Genomic DNA, 12,464 nt, shown 5'->3' with positions numbered 1-12,464 from the left:
TCTGACTTCATCAAAATGTAAAACTTTGTGCTGCAAAAGATACCACCAAAAAGAATGAAAACACAACCCACAGATGGGAGGAAAGATCTTTTAAGTCATCTATCTGGCAAGGGACAAATAGTTCTATTTTAAAATGGCCAAGAGACATAGGTATTTTCCCAAAGAAAATATACAAACAGCCAACAAGCATGTTAAAGATGCTCAACATTATCAGCCATCAGGTAAAAGGAAATCAAAGTCACGGTGATGCACCATTCCACATAGCTCCTCTGAAAATCACAGATCCTTCTGAGAACAAAAACTAAAAAGCTCATCAGAAAAAAAATGTCTATATCAAAATTATCTCTCTTCAGTTGGGGGATTCACAGTGAAGGATTCATGGTAGCTGCCAACAAAACTGCATACTAGATTCACAGTGAAGGATTCATGTAGAAAGCTGCCAACAAAGGACACGTTAATAGAATGTGTGAGCCTCAGTCTTTCAGAGATAGAGGAGAAGGAGGTAAAGCTAGTACGGGTGGAAGGGAAACACATTCTACAAAGACATGAAAACAACTGGAAAGTGAGATGTATGTTAAAGAAAGTAATTCAGCCTTGCTTGATGGACTTTGGTCTAAACATCCTAGTGTACTCAAACTTTATTAAGCATATGATCACTAAAAGATTTTGTCTGATTCTCTGCAGATCTGGAGTGGAGGTAAAGATTCCTCATTTCTAACAAGTTCCCAGGAGATGACAATGGTGTTGATCCAATAATTTTGGGTATTAAGGGTTTTTACCATGATTCCAAGAAGTGTGCAGAAGGCTAGAGCACCAAAGCAAATTCACAGAGGTACTATGGATTATTTTTAATTTTTTAATTGTCAGATACCATGTAAACAACTAGTTTAAGACAGCTCACAGTTTCAACATTAGACAGTGCTGTGTTCCTTTCGATGACATCTTATCCTTAAGATTTTGGCAGTTGCTAAGATATAAAGCAGGTGCCTGGTGAAAACCACTTTGAAATAGAAAATGAAAATGGCTTCAATTTGATTTCAAGGTTTGAGAAGTCATCAGGTGGTCAACAGCCATATATATCCCATTTGGAACAGGTTATTTAAGAAAAATATGACTTTCTTTCATGTGTATTTTTTTTAATGGTTAATTACTACACATTTGTTAGGAAATCATTAGTAGTTCTTTTGGCCTATGAGGTTCTATGAAAAAAAAATTTAATGAGATGCTGAAGGTGCCCATGAACTGAGAAAGTTTGGGAACCTCTGATTTAGATAGATTGATAGGTGGTAAAACCACAGCTTCCACAGTCCAACTAACGAGGCTGTAGTACACTTATCAGCTGTATGAGCTGAAGCAAGCCAGTTAGTATCTCTGTTTCCTCCATTTTCAAATAGAAATAGTAACAGTTCCTACCTCATAGGACAGCTATGGAGAGTTAAAATATTAAAACATTAGCTGTCAAAACTACAGAAACATCTGTAGCTATCACCATCATCATAATTACAGTGTTACAGTTACTGCTATTACAACTATTAGGTAAAGGGGAGTGAGTCATAAAAGGCTTTTTGATCTGATAGAAACAAATGTTTTTGGTGCAGAAGGGAGGGAATTATGGCAGTATGGGGGATATGGTGCAATATAACTATAGGGGCCTGTAAGTGTAGCTGCTTCAGCCCCAACTCAAAGGTGCTAGGTCCCATGGCTGTTAAATACTTCCAAGGGCAAAGAACCAGAGAAAAGGAACAGGTCAACTCAAATCTGCTTTCTTTATTCTAACTAAAACGACTAAAATATTTCATGTGCAAGTGATTTTTGTTGTTGTAATGACAAGAATTTAAAAAAAAACAGGTCTGAATATAATGAAAATTAGTTTGTCTAATGTGAAAAATTTTCTGATAGCTAAATACAATTACCAAAATATGCCTATTAAGAGCCCTTCTATCTCATTATCAAATTTAAGCATGTCAGCAAACGAGCACAAGATTCTAACACTGTTTCTCATGGGTTTGCAGGAGGGCAAAGCACACAGATCAGAAAGAACATTCTGCTAATTAAACTGAAGCAGATGACTACAGTAGAGAAGGGCTTGTCACATGTAACATCTGTGCCAAGAATGATCAGATTAAATATGCAAAATGTGAAGTGAAGGTGTGAAAAAGCAGTAAGATAATACTCTAGACTTCAAATAGGCTACAAAAGTTCTGACAGTTTTCCTAATTATTCCCAGTAATGGACACAGGAGGCCAAAAGGCAGGAGAGAGAAATACATTTTTCTCCATTATGGGTATTGAGCTCTAGGGCTAAAATCATGCCTGTCTGAACACTGATCAGTTTCTGCAAAGGTTAATAGCAATTAAATGCAGCAAACTAGATTAAATGAGAAACAGGTCATGATACCACTGTACTTGCAAAGAGCACGATGAAGCATTTCTTTTAAATTCTTAATGCACAGAAAATCCAACAAGAGCTGCTATAAAAAAAAAAGGTCTATCTATTAAATGGTAAAGAAATCTCCTAAATGAAAAAAAGAATGTCATGCTACATAAACTGATTCAATTACCATCAGTCCATCAGTATTGTGCTGCCGAGATTAAATACAAATAATGTCTACAAGAGTGTTTCTCTAAAAAACTATGATACACACACTTCTTCCTCTTTCTAAGCTAAAGATAACAAAGAGTTCACCTTCTAATTTAAAATGGGATATATTAGTTACATGCAAAACTGAAAAGATGCACACCAGAGGATAATATTGTCATTAACACTTTGCTTCTTCCAATCTAGAACATCTATAATCAAAAGAATATAAATTACTCTGATAATTAAGATTAAACCATCTATGACTACAGTTAATAATGTATTATATATTTGAAAGTTGCTAAGAGAGCAGACCTTAAATCTTCTCATCACAAAGAAAAAAATTATAACTGTAGATGATGGACGTTAACTAGACTTATGTTATTTTGTAGTATACACAAATACCATTATGTTGCACACCTCAAACTAGTATGTTACAGGTCAACTGCAGCTCAACTTTTAAAAAAAATTTTAAGATGAAATTATGTTGGGGGCTTCCCTGGTAGCTCAGTGGTATAAAACCCACCGGCCAATGAAAGAGACACAGGTTTGATCCCTGATCCAGGAAGATCCCACATGCTGCAGAACAAACTACACCCACGCATCACAACTATTGAGCCTGTACTCTAGATCCCACAAAGCACGAGTACTGAGCCCAAGTGCTGCAGCTACTGAAGCCCACGTACCCTGGAGCCCGTTCTCTACAACAATAGAAGCCCCCACAATGAGAAGCCTGGGCACCACAACAAGAGAGCAGCACCTACGTGCCACTTTTTGAGAAAAGCCTTCACATCAACGAAGACCCAGCACAAAAATAAAATTATAAAAAATGATTCTTGGGAGAATGAAGATTTATAATGAACATCATTTTTAGAAAAAGATTAAACTATCTTATAACTACAATATTCTGAGATCATTCTCCAAATAAATCCTAAAATATCCTTCTGAAACTTATTCAAAAAGATGAAGCAAGCAAGCATGTATACACACAAGCACACATATTCTCTCTTCCCACACACACGTAACTCTCTGCACCGGACAAAAATAAGAGACGAGCTCAGAAAATGGAAATTCAATTTACTTTACTATCCTCAGGGTCTTCTAAACCATCAGGGCGGCTTAGGTTTCGAGCGGGCTGGCTGCAGACAACATTATCCTCCAGTCCCCAAGAGGGTACTCTCACAGGTGGCCTTTGGATTTCATCTGGGTAAAAAGCACCATCTGCTCCATCTGAAATAAAAATTTTGGAAAGGTAGGGTAAAAACTGGTCCTAGAATTAGAATCCCTGTCTATTGCAAGGATGAAAAGAATATAAAGAACCATTTTAGTGTATCCAAAAAATGTTTTTCTTTTTAACCCAAATGACCTTTAAACTATGTGTAATAAGCAAATAGACTCCTCATTCATGGTGTATCGCTTCTAGATGAAGCCAGTTAAAACTGCTTGTTATAAAACAAGATTTCTATTAGAGTTGATTATACCAACAGAACAGTTCTCTAATCCCACAAAGATACAAACAAAAAAAAACACCTCCGTATTTGGCTAATGTCAACAAAAAAAGTTTTAATAACCTCTTGTTTCTGGTGTTGCATAAGGATTACCATACTGCAGAACTGGTTGTGTATTTGACACTGCAGGAACATGACCACTTTTCTCTGAGCTTGTTTTGAGACACTGTGAGATCTGATGAGGACTTTGGGAATTCTGACCTTCCAATTTCCTTTCTGCTTGATTTTCTACACTTCTTTTATGTTCCTAAAATTAACAAAAAAGAAGGTGAAAAAGCAAAGCAACTGAGTATTTTATAACAAGAAAAGCTTAAACATTTAGCCAAAATATTACAATGATTTCCCTATTATATTTAAAGGATACAGTTGGAAATGCTGGTTCTCAACTTCTCATACATGTCCCTTCCACATTTAACAGAACTAGAAAGCAAGGCAAAGTCCAATATATATTTTCAAATTGTGCCAATTAAAGTACGCTTTTAATTGAGCTGAGGGGAAATTATGAAATCTCTTATAATTTAGCTATTAGTAAAAATCATAAAGCAAAATCAACCCAGACTACTTCCCTAGTAAATTCTATCAAACATTTTAAAAAATATATTAATCCTATATTAATATAGGATTAAAAAACTCTTACCAAAACACTTTCTCAGCTTACTTTTATAAGGCCAGTATTATCCTGATATCCAAACCATTGACATTACAGAAAAACTGCAGACTGCAACTGCAGACCTTCATCAATACTAATGTAAAAATCCTCAACTTAAGAAATCAAATTTAATATTAAAAAATAATATATCATGACCAAGTGGATTTTATCACAAGAAAGCAAAATTAGTTTAACATACAAAAATCAATGCAATTCACCATGTTCACAGACTAAAGGAAAAACTGATCATTTCAATAAATTTACAAAGAAACATTTTACAAAATCCAACATGCACTTATGGTTTAAAAAAAATAAAGTGAAGTTAACAAAAACCAACAGTGAATCTTAATGGTAAAAAACTAAGTGATTCTATCTAAGATCAAATATTAAGGTAAGAAGGTCTGCTAACCATTTCTATGAAACATTATACTGGAGGTACTAAACAGTGTTAAGATTAAGGCAGACAGATTGGAAAGGAAGAAGTAAAACCATCTTTATTAACAGATGACATGATCATAGAAGTGGGAAAATCCTAAGGAATCTACCAGAACTAGGAGAATGAGTTAATTTAGCAAGGCTGCAGTATATAAGGTCAACATAAAAAAAAAAAAAAAAACCAACTGTATTGTCAGCAACACACAACTGAAAAATGAAATTTTAAAAATTCTTTTTATTTTAAAAACCACTAATAGATAAAAATTAAATACTTAGGAATAAATTTAGCAAAAGATGTACAAGGTCTATAAACTAAAGACCACAAACATTACTGAGAGATACAGAAGAGAGGCTCAACAAATGGAGAAATATATCACATTCATGGGCTGAAAAACCTATTTTTATACTATTAATTTCCCCTCAGATTGATTCACAGATTCAAAATTCCAGCAGGTTTTTGTATAAATTGACAAACTTGATTCTAAAATGTACATGGAAACACAGAAGTGCTGAAGAGCTCATTTTTAAAAAGCAGAAACTCAAAACTTACACAATCTGATTTCAAAACTTATTATAAAAGCTATAGTAATCAACTGAGTAATTTGGGCATAAGTATAAATAATAGATCAGGCATAGGCAAACTTTTTCCATAAAGAGTCTAATGGTAGATATTTCAGCTTCATAGAACACAGTCTGTCACAGCTACACAAATCTATCTCTGCTGTTGTCACAGACAATTACCTAGAAGTGAATGGACATGGCCATGTGCTTTAATAAAACTTCATTTACAAAAACAGACCACAAGCCAAATTCAGATGTAGACTTTAGTATGTTGACCCTAATATAAATAAAACAGAAGAGATCCCAAAAATATATCCATACTCATTGCCAATTAATTTTCAAAGATGAAGATACAATTCAGTGGAGGAAAACACATTCTTTTAGACATCTGATGCTAAAAAAAAAAAAAAAACCTGGCTATCTGCATATAAATAAAAAAATTTTGACTGTCATTCCATACACAGAATTTTAAATAAATCATAAATCTAAGAGCTGAAAATATAAATATACTAGATGAAAAAATAGGAGAAAAATCTTTGTAACTCTGGGTTAGGCAAAAATTCCATATAGGACAAATATAGCCTGAACCATTAAGAAAAATATTGCTGAACTGTACTACTTCAGAATTAGCAGCTTCTGCTCTTCAAAAGCTAGTTTCTTTTAAAAATGAAAAGATGAGCCACAAATTGGGATAAAGTATTTCCAAAATATCTAACAAAAGAAATTGGATTTGGAATATATTTTTTAAAACTCCAAACCAAAAACCAAAAAAGATAACCCAATTTAAAAAATTAGGTAAAAGATATGAACAGACATTTCACAAAAGAATATATATGAATGGCCTGAGGGTACAGGAAAAGATACTGAGCATCACCAGTTAGTCATCAAGGATTATTCAGGAAAAAAAAAAAAAAATTATCTTAAAAGATATATACACCCCAATATTTATAGCAGCACTATTTAAAATAGCCAAGATATGCATGAAAATAACCTAAGGCTCATCAACAGATAACTGGATTAAGATGCTGTGTATGTGTATATGCAGGCACCTGATGAAATAAGTCAAAGATAAATACTATATGGTATCACTTATATACACATGAATCTAAAAAATATGCACAACTGTACATACAAAAAAGAAACAAACTCACAGATATAGAAAACTTGTGGTTACCAAAGGAAAAGGACAAATTAGGGGTACAAGATTACAGATGCAAGTTATTATATATAAAATAAACAACAAGGATTTACTGTGGGGCATAGGGGCATCCATTATCTTGTAATAACCTATAATGGAATATAATCTGCAAAAATACTGAATCGCTATGCTGTACACCAAAAACACAATAATGTACATCAACTATACTTCAATTTAAAGAAAAATTTTAAGGTTAACATTAAGAAATTTAATAATAATTTAAGAAAACCCTAGTACAGGAAATTCAACTATAACTGTAACAAGGCAACCCTACATAGCCAATAGGATGACTATAATTAAAAACTGACAATACCAAGGGCTAGTAACTGGAATGCTCATACACTGCAGTGGGAATGCAAAGTGGTACAGCCTCTTTGGAAAACAAACTTGTTTCTTAAAAACATACACATACCACACAAGCCAGCAATTCCCTTCCTAAGTATATACTCAAAAAAGGAAAAACGAAAACCATATCCACAGAAAAACTTGTAGGAGAATGTTCATAGCAGTCTTAGATCATAACCAAAACATGAGAAATAATTTGAACGTCTATCAGCTAGTAAAAGGATTAATGTCCATAATCAATGAGTGAATAAATTCTGTATGATCATATTTTTATGAAATGCTAGAAAAAGTAAAAGTGTAAAGTAAAAGAAAGCAGATCAGTGGTTGCCTGGGACTGGGGGTAGTTGGAGGAACTGAGTACATATGAGCACATATATGTGCAGCAATAAAACATTCTATAGTTTGAATGTAATGATAGTTACAGAACTATATATTTGCCAAAATTCATTGCATTGCACTTAAAATGGGTGAATTTTATCATATGTCAGTTGCACCTCAATAGAGTGGTTTAAAAAAATAAAATCAACCGAAAATATTAACAAAGGATGTGAGGATAAAATTTTTCATCTGTAAAGTAATATTTAGCTGGTTTTGCTGACTGTCAACCCTTGGGAGTACTTGAGATGAGACTCTGTTAAATTTTTACCTATAAAGTGACCTTAAAATAGGGTAAGTGGCCTTAAAATGAAGTAAGTCATTGACAGCAAAACTAGTTTGTGTGTTAGTTGCTCAGTCATGTCCAACTCTTTGTGAGCCCCGTGGACTATAGCCCACCAAGTTCCTCCAAATTCTCCAGGCAAGAATACTGGAGTGGACTGCCATTTCCTGCTCCCGGAGATCTTCCTGGAGCAGGGATCGAACCCAGGTCTTCTGCATTACAGGCAGATGCTTGACCATCTAAGCTACTAGGGTAGCCCTGAGAGCAAAATTGGTAAACATGAAAAATGCAAGTCAGTTTAGGCTTGAGAAGAGAAATGGAAATTAAAAGTTCTTCCTAAGCACGTGAAAGCCTCCTGATGAAAGAAAGCCTCCTGATGAAAGTGAAAGTGGAGAGTGAAAAGTTGGCTTAAAGCTCAACATTCAGAAAACGAAGATTATGGCATCTGGTCCCATCACTTCATGGCAAATAGATGGGGAAACAGTGGAAACAGTGTCAGACTATTTTTCTGGGCTCCAAAATCACTGCGGATGGTGACTGCAGCCATGAAATTAAAAGACACTTACTCCTTGGAAGGAAAGTTATTACCAACCTAGATATGCTTTTCATAGCATATTGAAAAGCAGAGACATTACTTTGCCAACAAAGGTTCGTCTAGTCAAGGCTATGGTTTTTCCTGTGGTCATGTATGGATGTGAGAGTTGGACTGTGAAGACGGCTGAGTGCCAAAGAATTGATGCTTTTGAACTGTGGTGTTGGAGAAGACTCTTGAGAGTTCTTTGGACTGCAAGGAGATCCAACCAGTCCATTCTAAAGGAGATCAGCCCTGGGATTTCTTTGGAAGGAATGATGCTGAAGCTGAAACTCCAATACTTTGGCCACCTCACGCGAAGAGTTGACTCATTGGAAAAGACTCTGATGCTGGGAGGGATTGGGGGCAGGAGGAGAAGGGGACGACAGAGGATGAAATGGCTGGATGGCATCACTGACTCGATGGACGTGAGTCTGGCTGAACTCCGGGAGTCAGTGATGGACAGGGAGGCCTGGCATGCTGCGATTCATGGGGTCGCAAAGAGTTGGACATGACTGAGCGACTGAACTGAACTGAAGCACGTGAAAACAGTAAAGAAGGCATAAGAAATAAAACATAATGCAGGACTGGTAAGTGAATGACTTACCTAGAACACAGGATTCATTTTAAAAGTAGAAGAAATATACCTAAAAACACAGCTCAAGGGCAATATGCCAGATCTGTCATACAGTTTAAGACCTACACCACTCACTACAATGGGCCTATCAGATCCTGAACAGCAACACCACCACCATGAAATAGTTCTTAGTAAGGTTAATCTAGCAAACTATAGCGAGCACACTCGAATACAAACAATTAGGGAGGCAGCATGACATGGTGGACTGGAATCAGACCAGAATTTGCTTGTCAGCTCCAGTACAAATAACCCTGAGGAACTTACCTTCTGCAGGCCTCAGAGGACCACTGAGAAATAAGGGGATTGTTTAAAACATAGCAGGCCCTCAATGGATGTTCCCTCATCTCCTGCCAATCAAAAACCCCATTCACACTGCTGTAGTGATTCAGGATGTGAAAGTGACAATGTGAACAGAGAAAAAGGGAGAGAGTAAATTTTAAAAATATTTCAAAGATGATTCAAGAAAAGAGGGGGGGAAAGGCATGAAAGCAACAAAAGAGTTAGACATGAGAAAATACTTCTATATAAGTACAAATCAATTTAAAGGACTATTTTTCTATAAGCAAACAATAAACTAGTTAAATGAAGTCAGGGTTTCATCAAAAGATTTATACATGCACTAATACAGTCAAGGAATATCATAGAGAATTTCAATCTAATAAAGAGTTTACTCTCGGCTCATACTCCACTCCTTTATGATCAAAGATGCAATAAATCCTCTGCAAATAATATGAGGGTAAGAAAAGGAGTAATAAGCAGCTTTGATTCCTCATGGGGGAAAATGGAGGCAGGCTAAACAAAATATAGGAACACGGACAAAATTGTTCTGATTGGGCTGTTTGGCAAATCAGAAGACTGAACTGTTAACTTAGAGAAGAGTCTTAAATTTATATTCACAATGCACCCACTCCCTTCCAAAGGATTTATGTTTAGAATTCAGGATATGCATGAACTTAGAAAAAAAACTGCATCTTTTCACTAACTTCTAACTTAAATTTATCATTTTCTTCAATTATGAATGCAGGTAAAAAACACAGCAGCAGTTGCACTGTGCTGTGCACAAACTGTAGCCTTTGTCACCACAAAAATCACAGATTTACTTGAGACAACTTCCATTAATCATTTATGCTGCTGCTGCTGCTAAGTCGCTTCAGTCGCATCTGACTCTGTGCGACCCCACAGACGGCAGCCCACCAGGCTCCACCATCCCTGAGATTCTCCAGGCAAGAACACTGGAGTAGGTTGCCATTTCCTTCTCCAATGCGTGAAAGTGAAGTCGCTCAGTTGTGTCTGACTCTTCACGACCCCATGGACTGAAGCCTAGGCTCCTCTGTCCATGGGATTTTCCAGGCAAGAGTACTGGAGTGGGGTGCCATTGCCTTCTCCGTTAATCATTTATATCTATAATACAAATATTACTCTTCCAGTCTCAAAAAGGAAGCAGATCATCTGGTAATATGAAATGAAATTCAGAAAAATTGCTAGTCAGATACCTGATATTAAAGAACATTTTGAAACAGTTTTATTTTAAAGATATTTTTAATTTTTTCTCTGGTAATAGTCAATAAAATACTTTCCACCATCATTTTTATCATCCTTTGCCACTGTTCTTTCTGCTTTATTTCTTTTCCCTTTTCAAATTTCTAGTAAGGGGGTTATACAGAATATCTGAAACAGTATGAAAATGGTAAATAATAAGCAGTGGTTTTTGGAATGACCGAAGATATTTTAAGATACGTTAAACTTCTAAATAAATTTAAATTGGTAGAGTTCCTAACTAAGATATACGAAATTACTTCACACTATTAAAAGTTACTTTTAAAATATATTTTTTATGATACTAGAGAGCAAGCTACTCTAAAAAACAATGAATTTTTATTCACACGTATGTTCAATAACTATGTTATTGAGAAAGAGGAACCAGACATCAAATTGCTAACATTCATTGGATCATAGAGAAAGCCATGGAATTCCAAAAAGACATCTACCTCTGTTTCATCAACTATGCCAAAGCCCTTGACTGTGTAGACCATAATAAACCGTGGAAAGCTCTTAAAGACATGGGAATACCAAAGCATCTTACCTGTCTCCTGAGAAACCTGTATGCAGGTCAAGAAGCAACAGTTAGAACCCTGTATGGAACAACTGACTCATTCAAGGTTGAGAAAGGAGTACGACAGGGCTGTCTGCTGTTACCCTGTTTGTTTAATCCATACACTGAGAACATCATGAGAAATGCCAAGCCGGATGAGTTACAAGGTGGAATCAAGATAGGCAGGAGAAACATCAATAACCTCAGATACACAGATGATACCACTCTAGTGGCAGAAAGTGAAGAGAAACTGAAGAGCCTCTTGATGAGGTGAAGGAGAAGAGTGAAAGAGTCGGCTTAAAGTCAAATATTAAAAAAACTAAGATCATGGCTGCTGCTGCTGCTAAGTCACTTCAGTCGTGTCCGACTCTGTGTGACCCCATAGACAGCAGCCCACCAGGCTCCGCCATCCCTGGGATTCTCCAGGCAAGAACACTGGAGTGGGTTGCCATTTCTTTCTCCAATGCATGAAAGTGAAAAGTGAAGTTGCTCAGTCATGTCCAACTCTTCATGACCCTATAGACTGAAGCCCACCAGGCTCCTCCATCCATGGGATTTTCCAGGCAAGAGTACTGGAGTAGGTTGCCATTGCCGTCTCCAAGATCATGGCATCCAGCCCCATTACTTCATGGCAAACAGATGGGGAAAAGGGGGAAGCAGTGACAGATTTCCTCTTGTGCTCTCAAATCACTGTGGATGGTGACTGCAGCTGTGAAGTCAGAAGACGTTTGCTTCTTGGCAGGAAAGCTATGACAAACATAGATAGTGTGCTGAAAACCAGAGACATTACTCTGCCAGCAAGGTCCACATAGTCAAGGCCATGGTCTTCCCAGTGGTAACGTATGGTTGGGAGAGCTGGACCGTAAAGAAGGCAGAGCGCCAAAGAATTGATGCCTTCAAACCATGGTGCTGGAGAGGCCCCTGGACAGTAAGAAGATCAAACCAATCTTAAGGGAAATCAACCCTGAATACTAACTGGAAGGGCTAATGCTGAAGTTGAAGCCCTAGTATTTTGGTCATCTGATATGAACAGCTGACTCACTGGGAAAGTCCCTGATGCTGGGAAAGATGGAGGGCAGAAGAAGATGGCGATGGCTGGATGGCATTGCTAATGCAATGGACATGAACTTGGGCAAACTTTGGGAGATGGTGAGGGAAAGAGAGGTCTGGTGTGCTGCAGTCCATGGGGTCACAAAGTCTGACACAATTGGGTGACTGAACAACAACAATGTT

At 36.6% G+C, this 12,464-nt stretch overlaps 1 protein-coding gene across 7 annotated transcripts in view; it reads right to left on the bottom strand.

Annotated features, from left to right (window-relative positions):
- TAX1BP1 (Tax1 binding protein 1) overlaps positions 1-12,464 on the bottom strand; it is an 83,335-nt gene that overhangs the window by 7,975 nt on the left and 62,896 nt on the right. For all 7 annotated transcript variants that reach the window (XM_086396387.1, XM_086396385.1, XM_086396390.1 and 4 more), the window contains 2 exons: positions 4,149-4,332; positions 3,659-3,807 (listed from right to left, as the gene is read on the bottom strand). In XM_086396387.1, the coding sequence (XP_086252513.1) occupies positions 3,659-3,807; positions 4,149-4,332 (333 nt within the window). The remainder of the gene's footprint in view (positions 1-3,658; positions 3,808-4,148; positions 4,333-12,464) is intronic.

The sequence above is a fragment of the Bos grunniens genome, chromosome 4 (genome assembly GCF_055505025.1).
Source record: "Bos grunniens cultivar Pamir isolate PY7600 chromosome 4, Bosgru_T2T1.0, whole genome shotgun sequence".
Lineage (NCBI taxonomy): Eukaryota > Metazoa > Chordata > Mammalia > Artiodactyla > Bovidae > Bos > Bos grunniens.
Note: the sequence above shows the minus strand (reverse complement) of the source record. Positions and strands in the feature narration are given on the sequence as shown.